Source organism: Vidua macroura, chromosome 1 (assembly GCF_024509145.1).
Source record: "Vidua macroura isolate BioBank_ID:100142 chromosome 1, ASM2450914v1, whole genome shotgun sequence".
Classification (NCBI taxonomy): Eukaryota; Metazoa; Chordata; class Aves; order Passeriformes; family Viduidae; genus Vidua; species Vidua macroura.
Window position 1 is genome coordinate 121,868,702 of NC_071571.1, and position 25,585 is coordinate 121,894,286.

Sequence of the window (25,585 nt, forward strand, 5' to 3'; positions counted from 1 at the left end):
TCAATACCTTAGAATAATACATTGCAGCTCCAATTCAAATCCCATCACAGTTATTACCTAAGGATAGTCCTGCAGGAGTGAGGTGGGGGAAAATACTCAGATCAGTAAACTGGGTGGAAAACAAGTGCAGAGAACAGGGACATTTTATTATGTTACTGAAAATATCTGTTAAGTAATGAGTGGCTGTCACTAACTGCAGTAATTCTACACACTAGAACTCTCTATACATACTCATGTTTAACCACTTCTGTATATTAATAAATAGCTTATACTTACTAGCAAGTTCATAAGGAGGATTGGAATAAGCAAGGTAAATATAATGAGAACTGTATAACTCAGGAATGGATATGGCAATTCATTGCTTAGTAAAGGATCAAGGAATGCATCATGGTAATTAATGTCTCCCAGCATCATTGCAAATGTCTTCATTACGGAAAGCAGAGGTGTGCTGTACGTTTGCTGCAAAAAGAAATATCAAAATAAAGAAAAAGCCCAACTGATGGAATTTGCAAATAAAGTCTTGAGATGCTTTGGCAAAGATAATATTTATAATGATAAAAACTTAACTATAGTATTGAACTAACCTGTGAACCCAAAAGGACAAAGAAACTCAGCCCAAAGGCCAGTATCAGGAAAAAGAAAACCACAGCAATCCGAATCAAAGTCCTCAAAATTTCCCAGAACATCACAACATAGATTCCATAGTTCTCAAATCTAGGCAATAAATAAACAAAAAAGATATAGAATCAGTCATAGAATCACTTAGTTTGGAAAAGACTTCAAAGATAATAAACTCCAACCGTTAATCTAGCACTGCCAAGTCTACCCCTAAACCATTAAATATTGAAGTTAGAGTCCCTTTCAGTTATTTATGTAAGGCAGTAAGTAATGCTGAATTTATTCTGTGGAGAGAGACACTGCCCCTCAGACATTCTGTGATAGTAACAATTTGTTCTACTTTCACATCCAAAAGAGTGCAAGTGATCCTACTCAAAGCAACTCTAAACTGCATAATCTTATATTTTAATGCACAAGAACAGCTTTCAAGATAGTATTTTTCATCTATAACATTTATTGTCTCCATAGGTATAGGCAGTACAGTATTGTATCACTGCTGCATTCAGAAAAAAAACATCACCAAATTATTCAACTTTTTTCTGCTTCTCAAAGCAAAGTAGCAACCAGAACAAAGGACAACTGGCAACATAATCCACCTTGCAGCCACGTGCCTGATTTAAAAGATTTCACTTTTTACAAGATGTGAAACAAATGACATTATGTAGTTTTAGTGTAATACAAAGAATGGAAAACAAACAAACAAAAAGAAACATGCTGCTCAGGAAGAGAAGAAGAATAGCATGATTTTAAAACACCTGTGTTTCTAACAACAATCTGTTGTTGGCAAGCCTCTTCTATTCTTGGTTAACACAAAAACTAAATATCAGAACAGGAATTACCATAAAGCAGATTAAATTACTTTTTCTTTCAAACCTGAACTTGGGAATTCATGTCCTCTCTCAAATCCAGGGACCAAGAGATTTTTTTATGCTACTACAGTAGCAACTGTGGAAATCCCTATGTATGTCTTTCTCTCTGAAACATTATGTTCAAGACTGAAAAGGTCAAGCTGGAAATAAAGCAAGCCCAATCTTCTCCTACTTATCAGGCATTTATTAGGCAAAATTCACTTGATGTCAATGGAATCACAGGTTGCTTTGGGAAAAGACAGCCTGAATGAATTAGAAAAATCATGTGTAGAGTTCTACTGCAACACACTTGAAAAAACAGGCCAGGAAGGCATTTCATCCAACAGAAGAAGAAAGGTTGTGCAATCATCTTTTTCCTGTTTAGGTTCAACCCCCACTTTGCCCAGAGCAGACAGGACACACCCATTCTTTGGTCATCTAAGATCAGACATGGGGAGGAGGACAAGGTTTGCAGCAGAGGCAAGACCATAAAGGTACTCTCTTTGACATTAACTGTTTACAATCTGTGTCCTTAAACATCCCTACTACAGTAAAACAACCCTGAAATCAAATGTTATGTTTGTCTGTCTGCAAGACTTCATGGGGGTGATTAGTGCATACGTACAATAAGAATTGGAAGAACATTTATGCAGTGTTACCACATGCTCAGACACAAATGTGTTTAATTTATTAGTCTTAAGCACTACACCCACACTATTTTTTCCTCCACCCAGCTCTTCTGCAGTTCATAACTCTTGGACACTATTGTACCAGTGACAAGATTTAAGATAATTAAGGGCAATAAACAGACATGATGTCAACTGAAGGACTAATATCATCAATTGTAATTCTTTTACAGGACACTATGGCATAAAATGAGACATGCCATTTAACATGGGAAATGATAAAGGAATTTACCTTCTCCCAGGTATTACTCATAAAACCTGACTTCCTTATGCCATTCATAATTCATACCCTTCTGGGTTCTTTTAAAGTCAAAGTCTATAGAATGTAGTGAAAGATGATTTTAAAAAAGATAAAATTAAGCATGGCTATGCTTAATTAACATTAAAATAAATATTGTTATTTCTATAGTTGCTATAACATATGTTGTGATGTTCTACATGAAAAACACTGAAAATTACTTTACAGCTCATCAGAGATAAAAAATTCCTATGGTCCTAATCTGGAAACTTGTGTAGTTTGAAAAAAATAAAAATACAAAATGGGACTCTCAAACTTCATCAGTCAGAGTTTAGGATATGTAAAATATCTGAAAATACCAAAATATTCTATTGTAAAGCCTGTAAAAAATTTTTACCGTTGAAGATAAAGCAAGAAGTTCATCCAAGACAAGTATACAGCAATTGCTCCACATTCCCACTGCAAATGAGCTGGTGTATTAATGAATAAAGAAGACACAAAAATTATGCTTGTAGTATAAATGGTCCAGTCCAGTAAATTGGAGTAATCCAACAAATATTTCAATTTCTAGGATTTAAGAGAGAAAGGTTAATATTTACAAGTCATCCACCATTAAAACACTGAATTCAATACACTATTTAAATTATCTTATCAGTTTTAATCGTTATATATAAAAATTAAAAAGTATAAATTGGCATTCCCTTCTAATCAGGAAAAAGACAGATTAATTACAATATCATACAAACTGCCATGCAAGCACACTGTCTGATTAATGTTATTTCTCTATGTATTTACCTGCTGAATCAGCTGAAATATTTCTTTGCAGATGCCCAGTAAACTCATAATTAAAACTAAACACATACACACCCTTGTGAAGTATGAGTCCTGAAACAAAAATCAGAACACAAAAGAAATTAGAAATTATTAAAGAAATGTTCATTTCATCTCTACCTATTATATATACATTATATTACCAAATAAAGTAACCCTGTTAGATTTGTCATGTACTTATTACTATCTATATTCTGTTTTACTAATATTTATTGTGAAATCCATGTTCTGATTCATATATATTTTTTCATATATCAGGATATCTTCAGGAACCTTTTATAACCTTTGAATTTATTTTATTTCATAGTTCTAATAGCATATCCTTTTTGAGTTCCTGCTTCAGTTCTATGCTTTTTCTCTCATGTGAATCTTTTTTCTTCAATATTAAACAAATATTGTTCAGGGAAAAACTGAAGTAACCATGTACCAAATGTAAATTTCTCAGAAACAAATAAAAATAAGAAACAAGAACTGAAAATTATTGAAGAAGTTGCTGCTGAATGTTTAGAAATATATACTTCAATTTAATTCCTTAGAGTTGCTAGATCATAAATTAATCTAGAAATTATGTAAATAATCATACCTTTTTGCTATAAAAATGTGAAACATATTGTAATTACTAATAAAAGTACCTTGTATTCTAATGGTCTTGCTTCATAGAGCTCTGTTCCATTCAAAGGTCTTCCTGGTTGAATGTGAGTGACCAGAAGAGTCAGGGGGATGAGACCAAGAGAATATATGCCTAAATTCATTAAATGTGCTCGAAACCCATAGGCCATCCTTGAAAGTGAGAATGTTAGAGTTAGAACACTTTTCAAATTTAGAAGAGCATGCAATCAAATTTAACAGTCAATTATCTCTTCAAGATGAGGAAATAAACTTTTCTTGAAATATTCCTTTGTGATGAATATGTTCATCACTTATATGGTGTATTTTGTCCACCTATGTGGACAAAAGTGTATTTGCCACTCTGAAATACCGTTCCTTTCATTTTTAACTTGGTAACCTTATTATATATTTTTGCAATAAAGAGGAAATAAAGATAGTAGCTGTCTTTGTTGCAAATATCAAAAAATCTTTACTAAATATGAAGTTTTACTTTATGGAAAAGACATTTGCTCAGTCAACTCTATAAATAGGTACATTTTAATAAACACCTTTCAGGCAAAATAGTCTTTCTCTTGACATGCAGTATTATATTTTAGATCCATTAAAACAGACCAACCATTTCATAAGCAAATATTCTTTACACACAGGATGGCTGAGTAGCTCCATGCGATTGTGGCGCACCATGGCCTACAAAACACAAATACAAAAGGGTCAAACTGAATTCACCTAGGCAAGCAAAGTGCTTACAAAACTGGCTAGGTCACCTTTTTTACCTGAATATTAGCCTAATGAAAAGTAAAATGTGTGTAAGATATGGCAAAGTTCTTTTGATTAAGGACTCTGTGCCAAACCCAGCACTATCTTGCCCTCTCTGCCTGCTAAGGCATTCAGCTTCTCTGCTGGGCTCTGTAAGTCTATTTCAAGCTTCAAAAATTATACAGACTATTTTCAACAATACCTGTGAGATCACACTTTTACATTTAATGAGAAAATTATTTATTTATTTACTATTAGACAGTATAACAACTAATTGCCAACAGGAATCCCAAAAAGTAAAAATATTAAGCCAGAAAGTTTGTTGTAATAACATTTTCTGACAAAGAATGAGACATCAGATTAACAATGCAAAGAACTAGTAAATTTGTTTCAGGCATCATAAGTATTTTGCAATCAGCATATGAAACAAATCAGCTTGTCAGGTTTTTCAGTGCCTTACATTACAGTGGATGGTCACTACAATGACTGAAGTGTGGTTTTCTTTGGTGTACTACCTGCACGTGCAGCACAATATCTTGAGCATTCATAGTTTTATCTAAATTTTATTTATTACTTAGAACTTTGGCCCATACTTTATTTCAATATACTTTTAGTATACAGAGTCATGGGCTTTGGAGAAGAAATATTATGATGAAAAATTCAAATATCTTATTTTATCTAAACCAAGACAGCCGGCAATGATGTCAGAGTAAACTTACATTTAAAGTTGTAAGTGGTTCATAGAAAATATCTTCACCATCCTTTACTTTCCTGTTAAGTGTCAAGGGACACTGAAGATATCTGAAGTTATATTCAATCTATATAACACACATACACCAGAATTTAAATATAATGCAAATGATTATCTCAGTCTTACAAGATGTTCTTGATACAAAAAAGTTTATCCTTTAGAGAAAAAAAAGCATATTGAGTCAAGCTAGTCAGAATCAAGATGCATATTCATTGTTAGCTGAACACATCCCATCAAGATACACTTCTGAGATGGCAAGATGTTTAAATGAACAGCCATTTTGAATTTGAAAATAAAAAGTGCACACTTCTTACTAAAATATTACTATTAAGAAAGGTCATTTTCATAACTGTCATTTTTTTTAATGCCAACTTTAAAGAAAAAATTGTCTTTAAAAGTTATATGGCCTTGATAAAACAATATAAAGAAAATGCGCAGTAGCAAAAAATTTGCAAATTTTCTGTTAATGATATGGACACAATCCAATATAATCATTGATAAGGTGGTTTTCAATATGGTTTCAAAGGTAACATAAGTGGAGAACATTCATGTCTCTCTAGCATTAAAAGCAATCTGCTGCTTAAGATTTTGGAGAAGTGTTTACAAAACAAAGAAACATGTTGAACTCTAAATTATTGATGACAATTGTACTACTTATTATAAGCATACTTTCAATATGAATAAGTAGATATTACATGTCTTCTCTCACTGCTATTTTGAAATATCCATAACCTCTGATACCCAGCTTGATTGCAAAAATTAACACAGCATAGATACAGTTTATGGATTGTAGAAGTTAATTGTCACACTTATGTAAGAATGAAGATTACAGTGACTGAACTTCAAACCATTTACAGTCCAAAGGACAAAATAAGATCTGTCTCCTGTGTTCTGTGTATATGAGATTCATCTACAATGGTACCTTACATGTATGAGCTTGAAATGTACATTAAAATATACGAGTTTTGTACTTTCCCAGACCTTTTAATCTACTTACATAGAAGTCTCGACTTGTCTTTTCCTCTGAAGACTCAATTATGCAGTTGTCCAACACCAGCTTTGCAGATGAACAGAAAAGTGAATTAAGGTGATACAGACAATGTTCAACAGAAATAATGTGTTTAGACCAGAAGAAAATCATCATCAAATACAACAATCAGTTAACAGAAGTGATGACTTGGTCAGATTTTGTGATGTATGTTTTGAAGACATAAAATTCCAGAGTTTTCATGTAGGAGTTAAATATAAATGCAGTTTACAAGGCTACATGCTAGTTTACAAGTATGAAGTGTGAAAAGTTTATGAATACATACGTACCACTTGCTATTTTAATTGACAAACATTTCTGTTGTCTCATTTGGCAATTAGCTAAGAGAGTAAAAATATCTCAGATGATTTTGAACCCAAATCACTTATGACTGTCATTACATTTTTATATTACTTTTATAACTCTATTGATCTCAGGAAGCTAGGAACTTTTCTAATACTGAAGAACTTAAACTAGACAAACTGAGACTATTAAATAATTATTAAATACTATTAAATAGTTTTTTGAATTTATTTATATTTTGTAATAATATGCATTGGAGAGCACAGCAAGCAGAAAAATGAATGCAGCACAACTAAGGTTATTTTGTGAAGTCATTTCTTTAAAGTGTGCAGAAAACTTACTTTAAATGAATCAGGAAGATACTCAACCATTTCCAGCAAAGGACACTTATTGGCACTGGAAGAGTGAGAGAAAGTCACAACAGCTTCTTCCCATCTGCAAAAAATTGTTTCAGATAATGGAAAATTAATTAATTACATCCGGTTTAAATTAACTACTTTTAGATTATTTGAGTTTTATGTAAGATATTGAAAAGTATAACATATAATGTGCTAATTGTATGCACTATTAAATGGAAACGAAGCTGTTTGAGGAGTAGCTGAGTAATATTCTGGACACTTCTGTAAGAATTATTCATGTTAAATACTGTTATCAATTAAGAAGAAATATTTTGATTATGTTAGGGCCTCCTAAAAAATATGAAACCAGAATGAATTTTGGAATCTTGGGTTACAAAATTAGGCAAATAATAATAAATACAATAAAACCCTGTCAGTTTTCCTGTAACTTTAATCAAAAGATGTTATCATTAGGCAATGGTGTATTGCTTTACTCCAAAAGTGGGGTTTCACTATACCTTAACCTAAAATATTCCAAATTGCAGTTGAAATGCCACATTTTAAAATACCTGCAACATTTAAAATCATGATTTAAAATTAAATCTCTTGAATGATTTCAGCTGTATTCACATTTTGATTAAAATTTTATAGGCATTAAAGCCTTATGTGAAAGGTCAAAATTATGTCTGATGGCTTCTCCATGTTTTTTACACACAGAATCCAAATACTCAATGTAATATGAAAAACAACTTGCCATATATTTGATGTACATTACAATTATGCCATTTTTCATTTGAGCTCATTAGAACCTCTGGGACTTTAAAATTAGTACTTAGTTTTACTTATTAAACTACAGATTTTCAGAACTAAATCTCATTTAAGAAAACCAAAACAAATGGGCACATAAATTCAAGAAGTGTTTTCTCTATACTTTACCTTTTGTGCAAAATGACAGCAGACACCACGTCTTTTCTCCTATTGTGTATTGCTTCATGGAAAAAAGAAGCTACTGCTTTGTTGAACAGAATTTTCGCGCCATAGTCAAGAAGTAACCTCACTGCTTTTGCATGTCCTTCTCGTGCAGCCAAGTGCAAAGCTGTGTTCTGTGCAGACAAGCAGCACACGAGTAATTAAAAAAAGTACATTTCAGTGCTTTCCCACACTGAAAAGCCACATGCTTTTCTCAGCAGCAAGTCTCAAATGCTTTTACTAGCAACACAAAACATTAGAATATTGTCAGAGATTCTGACAGAGATTACAGACATGTTCTTTATGTCTACAGCTACAGTAGGGCAAAATCTGAAGAGGAAACTCACTATAGGTAAGAAAAGCCAATTCATTAATATCTTTTAGTTTTGTAATTGATGAACTGCAAGTCACAAAGAGGTAAAAATTATAGTATCTATAGACACAGAACACCTGCATTTGATAATCAAGAAGAGAAGCATCCAATTATATCCAGATGTGCTCATACAAAAAAATCTGCAAGAAAATCTCAGGGCACAATTTTGTAAGTGGAACATTTATTTTTTCTTTGGTGTTTTCAAAAAAGTAAAGGAATCAGTGGTTTAGGAATCAAATTACACTAAAATCGACTTTTGAGAGTCTTCTGAATGCACACAGATTTCTCTGATTGAAATTAAGTACTTCTCATAAATTGAAATTAAGGTTTCTCATAAATTTATAGTCAAGATTTGTTTCTAATGTAGTAATTCTAAATGTTTTCAACACCAGTTCTCAGAGAAATTTGTAACAGCTTCTGTGTTAGGAATTAAACAGTTCTTTAAAATGATCACCCTACATTTCTGATGGGACAGGTTCATACAAGAGGCCTTCAATTCAAGAAAGGGATTCTGTCTTGACCTAATACACACTGCATTTGTCCAAACTCCAGAGCAAGATAAGTGCTGTTTTTGTTGGACACCAGTGTGCAGTGGATTTCAAACAGTATGTTAATGAGCTATAGTTGATAATACAGTCAAAAGCAAGAAATTCCAACCAAGGTGATCTTTTAATGACACATTTGCTCCTAAATAAATATGGAAATAAATACCAACTTCAAAACTGCTGGTTCTTGACACTACATAATCATGTTTAAAACAAAGGAACAAATGTTTATTAATTTATAACCAAATTTTTTCACATCTGTGTAAGTTCTTTAAATTTGCATTACCAATGTTTGCACTATATTGCTAAAATATTCTTGCACGGTATAGGGGGCAAGAGGGACATGTCTAATTCATTCAGTGTTTCATGTTTTCTATTAGAATATTTAATCTTCTTTGTCTCCCACTTAAAAGAATTGGATAAAAATTTCAGCAAGCATATATTTATCCAAGAAATCTTTTATCAGTGGTGAAATATAACAGCACTGAGTCTGCACAGTGCACAGTGGAAACTACTAATAGCTTAGCCCTGACATTTCATCTAGAAGTAACAGCAGACAAGAAACAAATAATGTTAACACATACCCCTTCTTCATCCACTCTGTCAGTACACTTCACATTAGTATCCAAAATTATCTGCATTGTGCGAGTGTATCCTCCAAAGGCAGCATGATGCAGGGCTGTCCAGCCTTTATAATCACTTACATGCAATGGTATAAAATTAGAAATTATAAAAAAAAAAAAAAAAGCTTTTTGTAAATTTAAAGTGAATGTAAATGCCTGCTCCTTTGACTTGGACCTCTTTTCTTTGGCATGTCTACTGCAGAGATGTCCATACATTCTGTCAAATACTACGTGATGATCCATTCACCATTCAGAAGTAAAAGGTTCAACTCAATAACAGTACTTAGATCTCTCCCTTTTCATCTCTTTCTGAGAACTGAGGATCTTTGACCTGAAGTCAGGACTGACAGTGCAAGGCAGGATGCCTGTGAACCACCAGTCCTAAGAAACCCTTCTCAAGCCTGTAAGTGAAGCTGAAATTATTGTAATATTTCCAAACCATTTTTGTCATGAAAATGTTCAATAATCTTCTCTCAGTTGGATTTAGAGTAACCTCAGTTCCCCCAGTATTAGAAGTCTTGGTTTTACAGCTAGTTATTCTCTGTTTTACAACTATTTTGTAACCATGCTCTTATACTGTATGTTTCTATTGGCATATATTAATATAATAATTACTTTAATATACTGTACTTATATTTATATTGCATTAAATTCCCAGCAGATTAACATAAAACATAGGAGGACAGGTTTTTTTTTTTTTTTTTGGCTTAATAAATGAAAAGCTGTACACTTACCAGAGGAAGAGAGCCCCTCTCTTCAGAAGAAATTGAACTACCTTCTCATGACCATTCTGGGCTGCCAAATGAAGGGGAGTCATTCCCTTCTTATCACCTTCATTCAAAAGTCTTGTGTCTTTCATATCTCTTATAAGTCGTTGACAAGTATTGATGCGCCCATAGCTTTGCAAGATACACACAGAAATTAATGTCAAAAATACAGGGATGAAAACCATGGCATGGATTCCATGGCCTGGACTGTGCTACTAACCTGGCAGCAAAGTGTAATGGCGACTTCTTGTCCCTGCTCTTAGAGTAGATGGAAACGTTGAGGCTGAGTAAATTATTTACAGAGAGGGCCACACCTTGTCTGCATGCATAATGCAACGGAGTGCATCCTTCATTATCTTCATCCACGACAAGATTTTTAATATGTTCCATCTGTTATCCCCCAAGAAGTACCCAAAAACAAAAACACAGAATTACATCTCTAGCTCTTCTTCTGCTCCATAGTTTCTAATAGTTTGCAACAATAGCATTAAGACTCTAAAGCAGTATCTAAAAATAAGAAATAAACTTAAGTAAAATTTAGACCACCTTTTTTATCTGCTGATTTGTGGGTCACCATTTTTTCAAACAACTACATTTCAAAGAACACAGGAGTTTATCATCCTGCATCCTTACTGCAACCCATCAACAGCACAATAAAGGAAATTCTTCTTTGCTGCCATTCCAACGTAATGTTTACTGCTGGCAGCAGAAGGCTTGCACCATACATAAAGGCAGTCTTATAGTCTATATTCAGTAGCAAAACCTCTGACTGTCAAAACCCAGCAGTTCACTGTTTTACAGTGTTAATTTATTTTCCCTGCTCCTCTTTTTCATCTTCATTTCCCCATTTTCCTTGTCTAACACTTTCCTACAACCTTTCTTAAAGCAACTAAAAACTCCTCCCACCATCCAATCCACTTGTCTGAATTATTAATATGACCAAGAATCAGAAAGTCAATGCAGAAAACTGAGGGTTATCATCACTGTTTTAAAACTGATTCACTACATCTGCCAAAAAGGGAGGTTAAATCCATTCTGAATTACAATCAAAGGTGTTCACAGATTTCAGCACATGTTGTAAGATGAGTTATATTTGATTCATATTTAAAATGCTATTTCTGGAGCTCTGGAGGCCAGCAAATTTAATTTTTTCAGGCAAGCTTGGGCTCTATCAATACAAATGCTTCATTTCAACATAGCCAAATACAAATTTATGTTCAAAATATTTTTAAAAACCAAATCCAAGACTTCATTATGGCCCAGTTCACAGAAAGCTACTGCAGAATATGCTGCAAGCTATTTATAAAGTTCTATATCTTGACTGTTTATGAGCATGACTCCTGGCTTTACTGAAAGCAAGCTGGGAAAATAGAAGTGAAAAGTTCTATATTTTATTGCCTACCTCTTGAGCTATTCAATCCCCCAACAGCAAAATAATTTATGGGATTATGTTATTCCTTTGCCTGGCAATAAGAAAACTGTATTATTGGCTTTGAAATGTTTTCATGAGAGATATGTGATATGTACCTCTTCAAACCATTTTTTGTGACACTGGGCTATTTAACAATTGTCACGAATTTTTACCAACATACCAAAATAAAATGGTAATTGCTTTTTTCTTTACATTTTCCTAGAAAGGGTAACCGAAAGACATAAACTGATGCTTACTGTACCTGCAGATATTTCTCATTCAGATGCTGTAGTCCTCCAGGCTGCAATACGGTCAAATGCAAGAAATTCCGACCAAGATGATCTTTTAATGACACGTTTGCTCCTAAATAAATATGGAAATAAATACCAGCAACTTCAAAACTGCTGGTTCTTGGCACTACATAATGATGTTTAAGACAAAGGAACAAATGTTGGACAAATGTTTATTAATCTATAAAATTTTATAAAATAATTCTTATAAAACTTATAAGACTTATAAAATATTCTTATAAAACTTATAAAATATTCTTTCAAGTCAACCTTGAAACATATAATTTTGTTTCCCCCAAAAAATCACTCCTAATGAAACTCAGCTTTCAGCATTTTCTTGTGTTTATGAGTTTTGTATTTCATCACAGCACTAAGTTTTATATGGGGCCCTTACATTCCAAGATGCTGATCAGCCACAAATCAAGAGGAAATTTAAAGATGCAGATAGTCACCTCTTCTAATATTTAAAGCTGTAACCTTTTAACAGTTTCAAAACCTACTATAAAGCTTATAAAGAAAATCAGCTATGTTATTAACAAGAGGAAATGCAGTAATAACCATTAAGTTACATAAAAATGCAGCAAATGAAAGAGATATAGCTCAAATATTTACAAGGTGACTGTGATTTTATAAAACCACAGGTAAGGATTAAATGGTGGGCTTTAACATCTAAAGCTTGATTGCTGGCATGAAACACATCTCTGTTTAAGTGTGTATTTATTCTGCAGTTCTGCTTACTTTGTGAACTGCTAAGGAGTGCAGGGATGGAGTGCCAGTGCCACCTCCACCTTGAGAAGCGTGACACATGGCATACACATTCTTCTACAGCCTGTTCATGCTGTAGTGAAAGGGGTGAAATTATCACATAAATTCTTCCTTTATCTCAGGGGATACCAGCAGTGTGCAGCTGTTTAGCTCAGCTGCTCCTGGGCTGGATGCTGAAGTAGTGAATTCAAATTGAGAGGGAAGCTTGACACAGAGTTTTAAAATGAATGAACCCTGTTCAAAGGAAGTATATAAATACATATAGTATGTGTATATTCCTTCTTACCTTTCGAAAGCAGTAAATTCACAATTTTCCATGATGCACAGGAAGTGGCCAGCAGAAGTGGGGATCGACCTTCTATGTCAACACTATCAATATTAGCCCCCTGAGAAAAAGAATTCCAAGTTTATGGTGAATAATGAATAAATGAAACTTTAAAATGGTGCTGGCCTTTATAAGCATAGCAGAAATACAGGCATTCTTAGTAATTCCAGATGATCCAGATAAGTAATTTCACATTACCTAAATAAATAAATAAATAAATAAACACATTACATCTCTCCATAAAACTACTGGGTTTTCTAACCATGAGTCACAGTCCAGTCATCTATATATATAAAAATTCAGATGCCAAAATAATAGTGGCCTACTTTTATGTATACTGAACTTACAGCTTATGACCTTTTGTTAGAGAGCCTTTCCATGTATTTTCAATATAAAATTCTAACTTGAAAATACCAGGATTGACGCTATGGAAAAATGTAAAAATGGTTGCCCTTTGAATTATGTGGTCTTACCTATAAAACAATTAGCAGAAAAAGATATTTTTCTAAATCTCTACACTGTATGAACACAATTCAAGAAGTAATGCATCCCAAAATTAGTATAGTTCAATCTGCATAGGTGAATCCAAATTAGTTTCCTATCCTTTAGCATAAGTGATTTGAACCAAGTCCATCTTGATGCCAAAGCAGCTGTATCAACAGAGGGCATATTTTATTCTGTTTTGTCTACTTTTGCACTGACACATATTGCCAGGACAGTATGGTCACTATAGTCACAGTATCACTATGGTCATATCAGCAAAGTATTACTATAAGCATAAACATATTTATCTAAAAAATCCCACCAAGGGAGCAGGAAGATACACACAAATTAACCAATGAGATGCATGTATATTTTATGACAGTTTAGATATCATTTTTGCTAGATACTGAGTCATACTAGATACTGCTAATCAAACTTGATGAGTTGAACAAAGTACACAAAAAAAATCTATTTTATTTCAGATAATATCCAAAGATGATTGAAAAAAAATCAATGGCAGTTTTTCCATTAACTTGAATCATCTTTGGGTCCAGTCTTAATTTGAGAGAGATTTAATCACAATCCTGAGCAATATTTACTTTCCAGGATGGTAGCACCTGTAGCATAGTAATAAGAAGCACATAATAAATGTGCAATGATTACCACAGAGAACAGGGAGCTTCCAGTGCAGGTTCATTACACATTTGGGAGTAATACATGCAAGACCCTTTCCCCATTTACCTTTCTACAAGATCAGACAACATCTTAAAAATGATATTTTTCATCAAGAAACAGACCTTTTTTATCCAAGTGTCTCATTTATTGCAATGAATACAGGGCAGCGATTTCCAGTTCCTTATGTAATATTTATTCACCTTCCCATCAACTAACATAATTGTCCAGCTTTCAGTAAAATTAATTTGGCAGCATTCAAAAATATTATCACAGAAAGAAGTAGCTTATATACTGCCACGTATATTTACCACATTTACAATACAGCTGAATTAAGAGTTTGTAAAATACTTTCTGAACGTCATTTAATTTTCCATTTCTGTTGCCCCAAATGCATTAACATAAATGAATTAAACAGATATTAATATAAAAACAAACATGACAGTTTTGTAAATATCAATTATTATTTATACCTATTTAATCTTTCATTTTCCTTTTAGAGAAGATGAAAGAAGCAAAAGGGGGGAAAAGTCCAAAAATGGGAAGAAAATATGTAAAATTACTGCTTATTTATTTTGAACAAAAGATGAATATTTAATGTGTAAAATAAATAGATGTTGTTCTGTACTAAAACTGGAAAACCTTTATGAACTGGAATTTGCTAGTCCTTTCAGGCAGTAACATTGCTGAACCTGTTCTTTTTCACCCTCATGTACACCACTGCAGAGGCAGAACTCCATGATCTTGCCAGGAGTCCAAGGGAGGAGACAGCACAGGTTGTACATTCAACACTCCACTACTCCAACTGACACATTTTGATCCATTCTCAGACAGAGCAAAATAAAACAGTTCTAAAGCATCAAAACCGACACAGTTTATATGGAATGCCAAAGAAACGCTCAGCAAACCTTCTATAGAAGAGGCCAAACTAGTCAAATTGCACTCAAGCAATGAAAGTTTGTTCTTAGCAAATGCAGTGTTAAAGATATTTATGATACAATGTTTTGTACACATAAGCCTCCACATGCAAAACGCGTACCCGCATTTCTCAGATAATGAGTTTTGTTGACAGTTGATTTTGTCAAACAAATTTGAGCAGTCAAACCTCACCATTTCATATTTGAATCAAAAGTAAGCCCACCCAACATCTAGTTCTAACTAAATCAAATCTCTGTAACAGACTTTCTGAGAAAAGCAAAACTGTATGTAGAAGATAATTTCTTTTAGTACAATTGCCATGAAATGAAGCAAAAATCCTAAACACACATAAAACAAAAAAGAAATCTGATTATTTCTGAATATGTCCTCAGCTGAGTGGGGCACAAAATTATTATGAGCCTTAGTTTAATTGGCACAAATGGACATTGGGAGCATAGCCAGTAGCATGTCTGATTATATTTCTTCTCTTTATTCTTCATAATTATTTACTGAAGAAATACAACCAAACCACACAGAATAAAAAATATTTCTAGATCATACACAAACTTTGATATATGGCTATATTATCCCATAGTAATCATATGTACATTCTTTAAATAAATGATTTATGTCTTGAAAAAAGTCAGATGAAATTCTATGCATGCGTAGCATTTTTTTTATATTTCATGCCTGAAGAGTAGGATGACCAGACCACCACTTTCAGTAAAAGATGTTTATGAAACTTTTCTGAGTAAGTAAAATGGAAATTAAAATGTAAGATTTCATTCTCTGCAACTGTGGGATGATATTATGGATCAACAACTACTGTTGAACTGTAACTCAATTATACATTATGAGATGTATATATCTACCTATCTAATTAGTCTACACCCGAGAACACATTCTACTTTATGACTTTCTCTATGCAGACCTGCAGTAATAGATAGCAATAATCTCTCTAAACATGTTGCTTGATTAAATATTTACCATTGAAATCAAATACTCCGCCAGTTCATAATGATCAAATAGTGCTGTTCTGTGGAGAAAAATGCAAAAATACAGTAATATTAGAAAGGACAAAGACGTTTCAAGGCAAACATTAGCATTCTTCTCCATTTTCTAATATTTTCAAATAAATCAATTTTAAAATAAAGAGACAGAGGTATACCCTTATTACATAATTCATCTTAATAAGCTGGTTTTATATTTTTGCATGGAGTTCTTTTCAAATTAAGTTCAGTTCAGTTATAACATTCAAAAGTCACTGCAGGAAACAAAGACCTCATTGGAAGGTAAACAGGTATTTTACCACCAATTAGGAGAACCAGTAATTTCATATGTCAGATCACTCAGTGTGCCACACAAGGTCAATACAGAATTCCATACATTTCATATGCAGTTTTTTTCCAGGCGTGCCTGGAGCCTCAAATTCATTTCATTATTCAAAAATAATTTGGTTATATTTTGTGCAATAATGCCAGTATGAGGTTAAAATGGCAATGTCTAAATGTGTATTCTGACTATGGCAGGCAGGTCTACTTGAAAAAATATGAACAAACTAATTGGTATAAATTAGGCATTTGGAGTACAGTCAGTAGAATTAGTTAAATATACTTATAAAAAGGTTATGCCATTTACCAAAAATATTTTAAAGCTGTCTATACATTTGGAATCTTCTCAGATTTTATTCTACAGTAAGGCATTGAATTATATATTACAGGAAAAAACTGCTCAAAGCATGAAAGTATAGCATAGTAAATACACACAGACAAAATGTTTTCACAAGTCAGACCTCTGCGAAATATTTTGATTCAATAAGCAACACAGAAGGACAGTTCCAAGGTTGGACTGTATCTCAAATGATAACAGTTGCCTTAGCATTATAAGAGGTAATAAAACATTGGGTGTACTATAGTTAGAACTGATTGCTCAAAAGACATATTTAAAAATCAAGTCATGGTTCCAAATATGTAGAGATGCCTCCATTATCTGTAGTAGACCTTTCCAGCCACACATTAATACTGAATGCTTCACAAACACTAAAATAAATTTCAAGGTGACTGAAGAGAGAAAGCAAAGTTATTTTATGAAATATTTAATTAGAAACATGACAGTAGGAATGCAAAAGCATCAAGTCCTACCTATACTTCACTGCTGTTTTGTTTCTCAACAAGTTAATGTTCCCACTCAGTTTTTTTTATATTCTTAGATATTTGGGTGACTTTCTACCTTCCTGATGATTCTTGATAATATGATTTTTACTGTTTCACAGACACAGGGACTAAAATAGTGTTTTCCTTTTTACCAAGCTGTTTCCAAGGACAATAATTTTCAGAGATAAGGCAGCCAGTTATCTATTAAATAGTACATGTGTCTGCACAATTTGATTTGGCATTCTGTCATCACTTTGTCTCCAATCATGTTCTTCCATGGTAACATTTCCAAGTGTACCCAAACATTACCCTAATTTTCCAACTAACTCTTTTAATGTCTTCAATTATCTTTGAATCATTCCACTTTATACTGTGTCCAATCATCTCCACTGCTTCTACCACTTATTTCATACTGTAAAACTTGTAGAATAACACTGTCAAATAATTGCAGTTAAATACAGCAAAACATATCTTTCTTGCAAAAAATGGGGAAATACATTAGATGCCATAGAGTTGGAAGCCAGCATGTTTAACTCAGCACCTTTCTGCTACAAAGGATTTAGGAAACTTCTCCACAGTCTAGCGCTCTGGGTTTAAATGGAGTACGAAAGACTAGAAGTCTTAAGGATTATGATATAGACAAATACCATCTCTGCAACTTTGAAGTCATAGAGAAGTGTACAGACATTTCCTTCTACCTGATCAGGTATATGGGATTTTTGAAAATAAAGGAAAATATTCTTTTAAACAGTTCATATTATTTTCACCCATTTTCTGGAGAACATCAAGTGATTATTTCAAAGCATTTCTTCCACATTGTCAGAAGGTGTTAACAATTCTATAAACTTGTTTCCCTACAACTTTACTGGAGTAAATTTTTAATGCCAACTGTTAGTGACCATTCCTTGACATGGTTCCAAGGTAACTGGAACTGTTTTAATTTTGGTATCATCACCAAGATTTTTAACATTCTGACCAATTTTTTTCCTCTTTCATACTGCACTATAACCATCTCCCATACCATGGAGAAGTTCCAAATTATGTGGAAGGGTGCTCCGAATGCAAGGAATAACTAAGAATATCATGGTTCACAATTCATAGTGAAATCTGGCACAGCAGCTTCCTACCTGTGAAGCAATGTTTCCTTGTTCCCATCTACAGCATCAATAATGGATTCCTCCCCAGCATAGGATGATATCATTAGCTTTACAATCTCTGTTGCTCCTTGAGTGGCAGCAAAATGAAGTGCTGTGCATTTTTCGTTCTATAAATGGGGAAACAAGACAAAATACAAATATTTAAACCTCAGAAACCTAACTTCCAATCTGTTAAACACACTAGTGAACCGGCCCAGGATTTGTAATTCATAAATACCTTAATTTCTATGCAAGTAATAAAGCTTTAATCTTTAACTGTAGTAGAATTCTAAAGAGATTGACAAAACCAAAAAAGACTAAAGAGATAGTTTTAAAAGATTACTACAAAGCTTCTTATCACTTTATATGAAGTCCCTAAGATTGGAAATGATTATATTCTTAACAACCTTTTGTAGTTTAATTAAAAACCAGAGAGATGCAGCACCCTTTAATACAAGAGATGAAGCAAATGAAAGCTCCAGAAAACCATATCTAGGCCAATACAAATGAATAAGCAAACAAATGGGCCTATATTATAGAGAAAATGCATTATTTTAAAATCTCATTGACTTCCTAAAATTGAATCCTCCTTAGAAGTATTTCTTAAATCAACTTTTGTGCAGGTAAAAAATAACATTGTCCAATATGCTATAAAACTATTATAAATGAGACTCATAAAATAATTAAGCAATATAAAGATGAATAGAACAATATTTGCCAGAATAGGATTTTTATTTTGCAAGATGGGACTAACCAGCTTTGATATATGCCTGAGGGTTTTGACTTTCTCATTTTTAGAGCAGGACCATTTTGGTGAATGCATTGGAATGGGCTTTTCCACAATGCTATAAGCCTTCTCAAAATAGTTTTGCTCATCACAAAATCAGTAGCATAACTCACCTCATTCAAAAGCTGTGTGTTCAAAGAATCAAACCAGTAAAAAAAGGCAAACTACATTTTAAAACCAACATTGACCCTTACACCAGAAGTGCTACACCATGGAAGCAGCAGTAGTATCATGAATTTGTGTTTGCTTACAAAGCAGATATTGTAAAGGCCAAGGCAAGGCTGAGGATAGAGAAGAATGATCAGAAAGTGTCAGACTGAAATCCCACTTCTTGGAAAGGATGACCCAATGTAACCTGTGTAAAGAAACATCACATTCTGCCTGATTTGAACCACAGACTTGCTTTCGTTTGCTGTTCCTTCTGCTTTGCATTGGAAGAGAGAAAGAGCAATGATTATCTGCTCATCTTTTTTTCATACCACTTAGAGATTTAGAAACCGCACTCCAATCTTAGTTTTACCTGTTTTAGATCAATTTGAGCTCCAAATTCAATGCACATTTTAATCATTTCGAGGTCACCGCTCTGAACTGCCAAATGAAGTGGACTGCACTTTCCATTATTGGTAAAATTGATGTGGGTTTTAGCAGAGTGACCCAATTCTTCACCTGAGATATGAAAGTAAATGGATTTTTTATTTAAGTGAGAATGAGATAACAGAAGATATAAAGGCTTTCAAACCAAGCATGTTAAGTGTGCAATATTATTCTCCCCTCTCAAAACATGAACCTGTCACATCTATCATTTAACAATGGATGAACATACATTTAGGAAAGCAGCTAGTTTGCTGCTGCAATCATACAAAAGTTATCAGCATAAATCACCCATAATCATAACTGCAATAACTTCTTGTAAGTTCAAGTACAGTTACAATTGCTTGTTTTCACAGTTATTTGAGAACTAAAGCAGCAAATTGCTACTCACTACTTGGGAACATTGTATTTACCTTTTTTCAAAAGAATTTCCAGACATGTTTTTGCACCTGAAAATGCTGCTGCATGGATAGGCATACATCCTGTTTTGTTTGGTTTACATATTTTTCCTCCATTTTCAATCTGAAAAATAATGTCTCAATACAGCTTATTGACATACACAAAATCTGAAAAATAAATATACTATTACAGATATAGTCTCCTGAGTAGCTGTCTCCTTTTTTTTAATTGTACATATGTTTTATGAAGTTTTTATACAAGTATCTTTTGCATGTTATAGCCATACAATGCATGTGCTTCATTCTTTATTCTCATGACCTTCAAAATCAGTTTTGTCCCTTGAGTTGGCCAGTCAGGTAGCTATAGATATGATATACCCTCTTAAAAGATTAAAGTTTCTTAGTAACCCATGCAAAGACAGTTGAACACTAGGTCTATGATTAACCTTCCTGCACTGAACAAAGACCAAATCCAGGAACAGAATACCTGCACCAAGGTAGAGAGAATCATCCCAAAAGATGATGGATAATTATACCTACCAGGAGTGTCAGCGCTTCAGGATTGTCCTTGTAACACGCTACAATTATAGGTGTGTTCCCTGCTTCACCTTCCAAGTTAACATCTGTACTGCTATGTTGGACTAAAACCTAAATGTTTAAGAAAACATTCAGTCAATCATAAGACAAACACAACAATAAAAACCTACTGCATTATTTTTGTTGTTTACAACCCATAGAACCCTTGAAACTTCCTTGTTTTGCGTGTCAAAGGCCCACAGTGCATTGGCAGATGAGGGGAAATATGAAGGAGAATGCCAAAATGTGCTGGTGAAAAATGCAGATATGAACAGATATGAAGTACAGTTCCTTCCAGTGGGCAGCCAGGTAACTAAGTTAAACTCTGCACATAGATGCAAAGTATTTTAAAGTCTGATTCAACAATTTCTCAATAATGGGAGAAAGTATTTTCTGTAGCACATTGCAGATAAAGATTTTTAACTGAAGTTTTCAACATAAAATTTTCTGGCAAGTGGCAATGTTTGGGAATCTGCTCAATTAGAAATCTGCTCAATTGAACAGTAAAATGAGGGGAGATGGGTCTTGATGAAAACTGGGACTTTGCAGTCCTGAAATATTTTTCCAGTCTCTATGCTAACAGCTGAACTATCAGTATGATCAATTATCTCTACGACTGCTTCCAGCACTTTTTGAGAAGCAAAGGATCTGGAAATTATAATGACCATACTGGCTTATTTATTCCCCTAGCTCCATATTTATTTAATTGTCATTCAGTAATTTCAGTTATTTATTTTTTCTGTGCTAGAGGAACTGGTACATTTAATCAATCTCGGGCAATTTGGCAATAAAAACTAAGGAAGAATTAGCTTGAATAAACAACAGAGTGGAGAAAAAATAAGAGCACAGATTTAGTCAAGAACCAAAGCAGGGAAGCTGATAAAAAGCCCATTTTAAAAATGTCATTGATTTCACATTTCATTGTTCTTAATTCATAATACAGATTTTGTAAAAGATTTGAGGACACTGAAACATTTCCAAAGAACTCTTTATTTGTCTTGAATACAGATAATATGTGTTTCTTTCTTTTGCATGGATGAACTGGAAAAAGAGAAAAAAAATAAAGAGAAAAAGAATTGTTGCAATTTTAAGGTTTTATTCATCTAAAAATTAAAGCACTTTAAAAATTTTAAAATTCTAACTCTATGCTGCATATGAAGTGAAAACATTCTCACTGCACTTAGACAAATGGTTAAAAAAATTATGCTGCTTAAAATCTCAAAGCTATTGCTGTTTTACAAGGTTCAACATGGACACCTTAGTAATTTAATCCCAATATATTTTTGTGATTTTTATTGCAGATTTAGTTCTGCTACGATTCAATTGATTATTAGAATAGTGATTCTAATAACTGTACTTTCTGACTAGTTTTAATCTGGTCTTTATTTTAAAAATACACTAGTTTCAAGGATGTTAATACTTCTAAGACACCCCATACAATTGTAAAAAAAAAGAAACAGAATATTACAATTTGAAATACACATGCCTACATGAAGTTTCCATTTTAAAAAGAACTTTTAAAGAAAGTTCCTTGTGTCTGGAAAATTGAAAAGCATTTTCTGTGAAACATAAGGACTACTATCATAGCACAAACTTCAGTATTTCTGTAAATCAGTAAGTTACTTTTTACTGGCAGTGCTAAGAGGACACCAACACTTCTATAGGCATCATGTTACACATCCTGCTTGCTAAAGAAAACACGAGGAGATATGGCATATATAAACAAGGCCTTGGTGCTCTGCACACGGCTGCTGCCTGAGCTACTCATCAAGTGTTCGTATTTGGGAAGATTTTAGACTTACCTTCACAATTTCATTGTGCAGGGACTGAACAGCCATATGCAAAGGTGCCATCATATTGGAGTTGAGAATGTTTGGATTGGCTCCTCTGCTGAGAAGCAAACGAACACTTTCAACCTGGTTTTTCTTCGTGGCCCAGTGCAGTGGGGTATTTCCAGAAGAATCCATCACATTTAATACTAGGTCAAAGGAGAGAAAACAAAACAAAGCAAAAAAACAAAGCAAAACCATCAAATGTTCTGATTGCACTGAAACAAACAAAAAAAAAAGATGTCTTCAGTGTCAGGTTTAGGTCTGTGCTACTGCATTTCTTTGGAAAGGGAAAGGAACAGATTTCATGAGATGCAGTGTACTGTGTTAAATTGATTAAATATTGTGCTGAATATACAGCATTGGTGAAAGGAATGGAAGTGGTGAAACACCTGTCTATTTATTGCCCACTATTATACATGTTTTTCCTCACTCAAGAGTTACGTGATTTCCCTCTCTCCTTGATTATTCTTTTTCCTATTTTATTTGACTTCACAACAATTCCTTTAGAGGCTGCACAGAATAAATGAGTGCAAATAACCTAAATAAGGTAATAAGGTAATAAATATGTGCTTGTAAACTGTAAGAAAATTAAGGACCATATCTACTCTGTTTCACTTCAGAACACAAAGATAAATCAATTCACATCAGCTACAAAAATGGTCTGTTCTAAATATACATTTTGAGCTTGAAAACTGAAGAAAAACTTCTACAAATATCCTAAAAAAATTAGGACAAAAATTACAGACTAAAAATAAAAAAAAAATATATATATTTCAACCAGAATAATTTAAATTATATTTGCTATCAATAGGTGAAAAAACCAAGCTTTTCAGGGCCATTGTAGGTTTACTCAGTAGCATACAGTCCATCAGTGGAGTCCGATGTAGTTCACAATGCTGATTATATAAGAGACACATAACATGAATAAGGAAGAGAGAAAGTCAAGTCTTCTGTTCAATCATTGCAGTTTTCTTTTTCACATCTGAAGACTATATATCTGAGTGTCAACTAAAGCAAGACATATTGATTCACTGCATTAGAGAGAAAACAGTCCTACATAACAAGAGCGACCCAAACCACACCTGAGAGAGTGCAAACTGCAGCAGACAGTTGGAAATATATTTGAATCTATAAATGGAGATAACAATTACCAGTCCTATTTCAGTTGGGTAATGGACACCTTGGTTATTGAACTTTTTTATTGTGCTAAATAAAGTAGCTCATAAAATGCATGTTACCTTCACAGGAAGAATCATCTATGATCAACTGCATGAGTTCTATTTGCCCTCCTTCTGCAGCATGATGAAGTGGGGTGGCATTTAATTCATCCACTTTTGTAAGCCCAGAACGATTCTTCTTAATGAAGCTCCGTAGCCTACAGGCACTTCCATCTGAAATAACCTGTTTTGGGTAAAAACATTCTCATTTTCTCATTCCCCTAAATAGCAGGAAGTTAGCAATGCTGTAATTACCACTCAATAACTCCTGCCCAGTTGTTTGGGCTCATACAGAAGTTCACAAATCCTGATCAGATTGAGCCAACAGTGAAACTTCGATTGGTTATTGGTTTAACTGACTGCAATATAAGATCCCCACGAGAAACAGTGCAAAATGAACAAAACTGAAAATCATCTTGAATACACTGTTCTCTCTTCTGTAGTGAGATCAAGATCCTTCCTTCACCATGGAAAATCTCAAACAAGTAAATTCATCCCTTATGTTTTTATACTCTTTCTTGCAGTGGGGCAGTGGGCATGTAATATGAATTCAACAGAGAGGAAAATTAATAGTCTTGATAAACTCCTTTTTTTTAGATATTGTTACAGAGATTGACACCATGTCCTTGGCTTTCAAGTTCAGCCATTGGGCTTCTGTGATGTTCTTTGTGTCAGAGAAATCAATATATTTTTTAATTTCAGCAGCATGCTTAGAACATCAGACAATTATCTCAGCCTGAAACAACTCAGTATCTTCCCAGCGATCCCACTAACAGCTTGATACATTCCAGGTACTATGCTTTACAACCAAAGCCCACTATGAAACTCTGCTGTTTATTATTTTATTATATTCTCCAAATATTTTTGTTAAAGTTATTAAAATCCCATATTTCTATGCAAAGTGATAGAATAACATTATTGCAGTAGGATGGGCAGGAATTTAAGAAAAAGATACTAAAAATTAAGAGAGAATAAAAAAGTAAAACAGTTCAACTACATTGGGAGGAAAAAAGTGAGAAAAATGCTTATCTGAAGTAATGCAAACATTCAAATTGTGTGTAGGCAAGCACAGAATAAAAAAAGGGAATTCCCTAAAATCACTGCTCCCTTCACATCTTAAAAAAAAAAAAAAAAGAGGAAAACTTTGTTTTCCAGGACCCCCTGAGTGGCAAAGACTCAATAATTTTGTATATTTAAGCAAATATGCATGACAGGGCAGCCCATTCATGTGCTTGAGCACGTGTTTAGCTTCATTCAGCTTAATAGTCCCACTGACCTCAGTGAGGTTACTCATGTCAATAATGTTACAAATGTGTTTAAACATTTATAAGACTGAGGCCAAATAGAGGGCTGGTCTCTGCTTCAATAGTGCAATCAGAAAAAGCTAATTGAAAACATGTGATATAATTGAGGAAAAGATATTTCATATGAATCCACTGTCACAAAAAGAACACCTCAATTACACACACAGTATCTATACATTTTAAACACACCAAAAATCTGTCTAAGAAAACCTTATTAGAGAGCCCAGTATTTTCTATTCCTTCTAACATTCTACCTTTATTATTTCAATTGATCTAGACCACATTTTTCCACTTTTAACAGTGGATTTATTTCTCAGTGTAAGAGAAAATGTGGCATGATGATAATTTCTATTGACAAAAGTAAGATTTATCAGCAATACTGCAGTGTTTCACTAACAAAATAAGGAAGAAACAAGTCAGTTATGTGTTCTTGGTACTTGGGTTA

The 25,585-nt window shown here is 33.5% G+C and overlaps 1 protein-coding gene and 1 long non-coding RNA gene across 2 annotated transcripts in view; one reads left to right on the forward strand and one right to left on the reverse strand.

Moving 5' to 3' along the window:
- Positions 1–25,585, reverse strand: part of TRPA1 (transient receptor potential cation channel subfamily A member 1) — a 31,584-nt gene that overhangs the window by 4,825 nt on the left and 1,174 nt on the right. Inside the window, exons 2-23 of the mRNA XM_053990924.1 lie at positions 23,858–24,020; positions 22,590–22,765; positions 20,752–20,859; positions 20,227–20,335; positions 19,743–19,888; positions 18,427–18,563; positions 16,134–16,182; positions 13,035–13,134; positions 11,956–12,056; positions 10,503–10,672; positions 10,250–10,414; positions 9,477–9,591; positions 7,942–8,108; positions 7,009–7,102; positions 6,335–6,394; positions 5,306–5,404; positions 4,447–4,517; positions 3,854–4,001; positions 3,186–3,275; positions 2,788–2,957; positions 585–714; positions 277–459 (exon numbers count right to left, since the gene is read on the reverse strand). Coding sequence (XP_053846899.1) covers positions 277–459; positions 585–714; positions 2,788–2,957; positions 3,186–3,275; positions 3,854–4,001; positions 4,447–4,517; positions 5,306–5,404; positions 6,335–6,394; positions 7,009–7,102; positions 7,942–8,108; positions 9,477–9,591; positions 10,250–10,414; positions 10,503–10,672; positions 11,956–12,056; positions 13,035–13,134; positions 16,134–16,182; positions 18,427–18,563; positions 19,743–19,888; positions 20,227–20,335; positions 20,752–20,859; positions 22,590–22,765; positions 23,858–24,020 — 2,751 coding nt within the window. The remainder of the gene's footprint in view (positions 1–276; positions 460–584; positions 715–2,787; positions 2,958–3,185; positions 3,276–3,853; positions 4,002–4,446; positions 4,518–5,305; positions 5,405–6,334; positions 6,395–7,008; positions 7,103–7,941; positions 8,109–9,476; positions 9,592–10,249; positions 10,415–10,502; positions 10,673–11,955; positions 12,057–13,034; positions 13,135–16,133; positions 16,183–18,426; positions 18,564–19,742; positions 19,889–20,226; positions 20,336–20,751; positions 20,860–22,589; positions 22,766–23,857; positions 24,021–25,585) is intronic.
- Positions 6,370–9,899, forward strand: LOC128814755 (uncharacterized). The gene is made up of 3 exons (XR_008439474.1): positions 6,370–6,517; positions 8,288–8,326; positions 9,718–9,899. It is a non-coding gene; the product is annotated as an uncharacterized LOC128814755 (long non-coding RNA).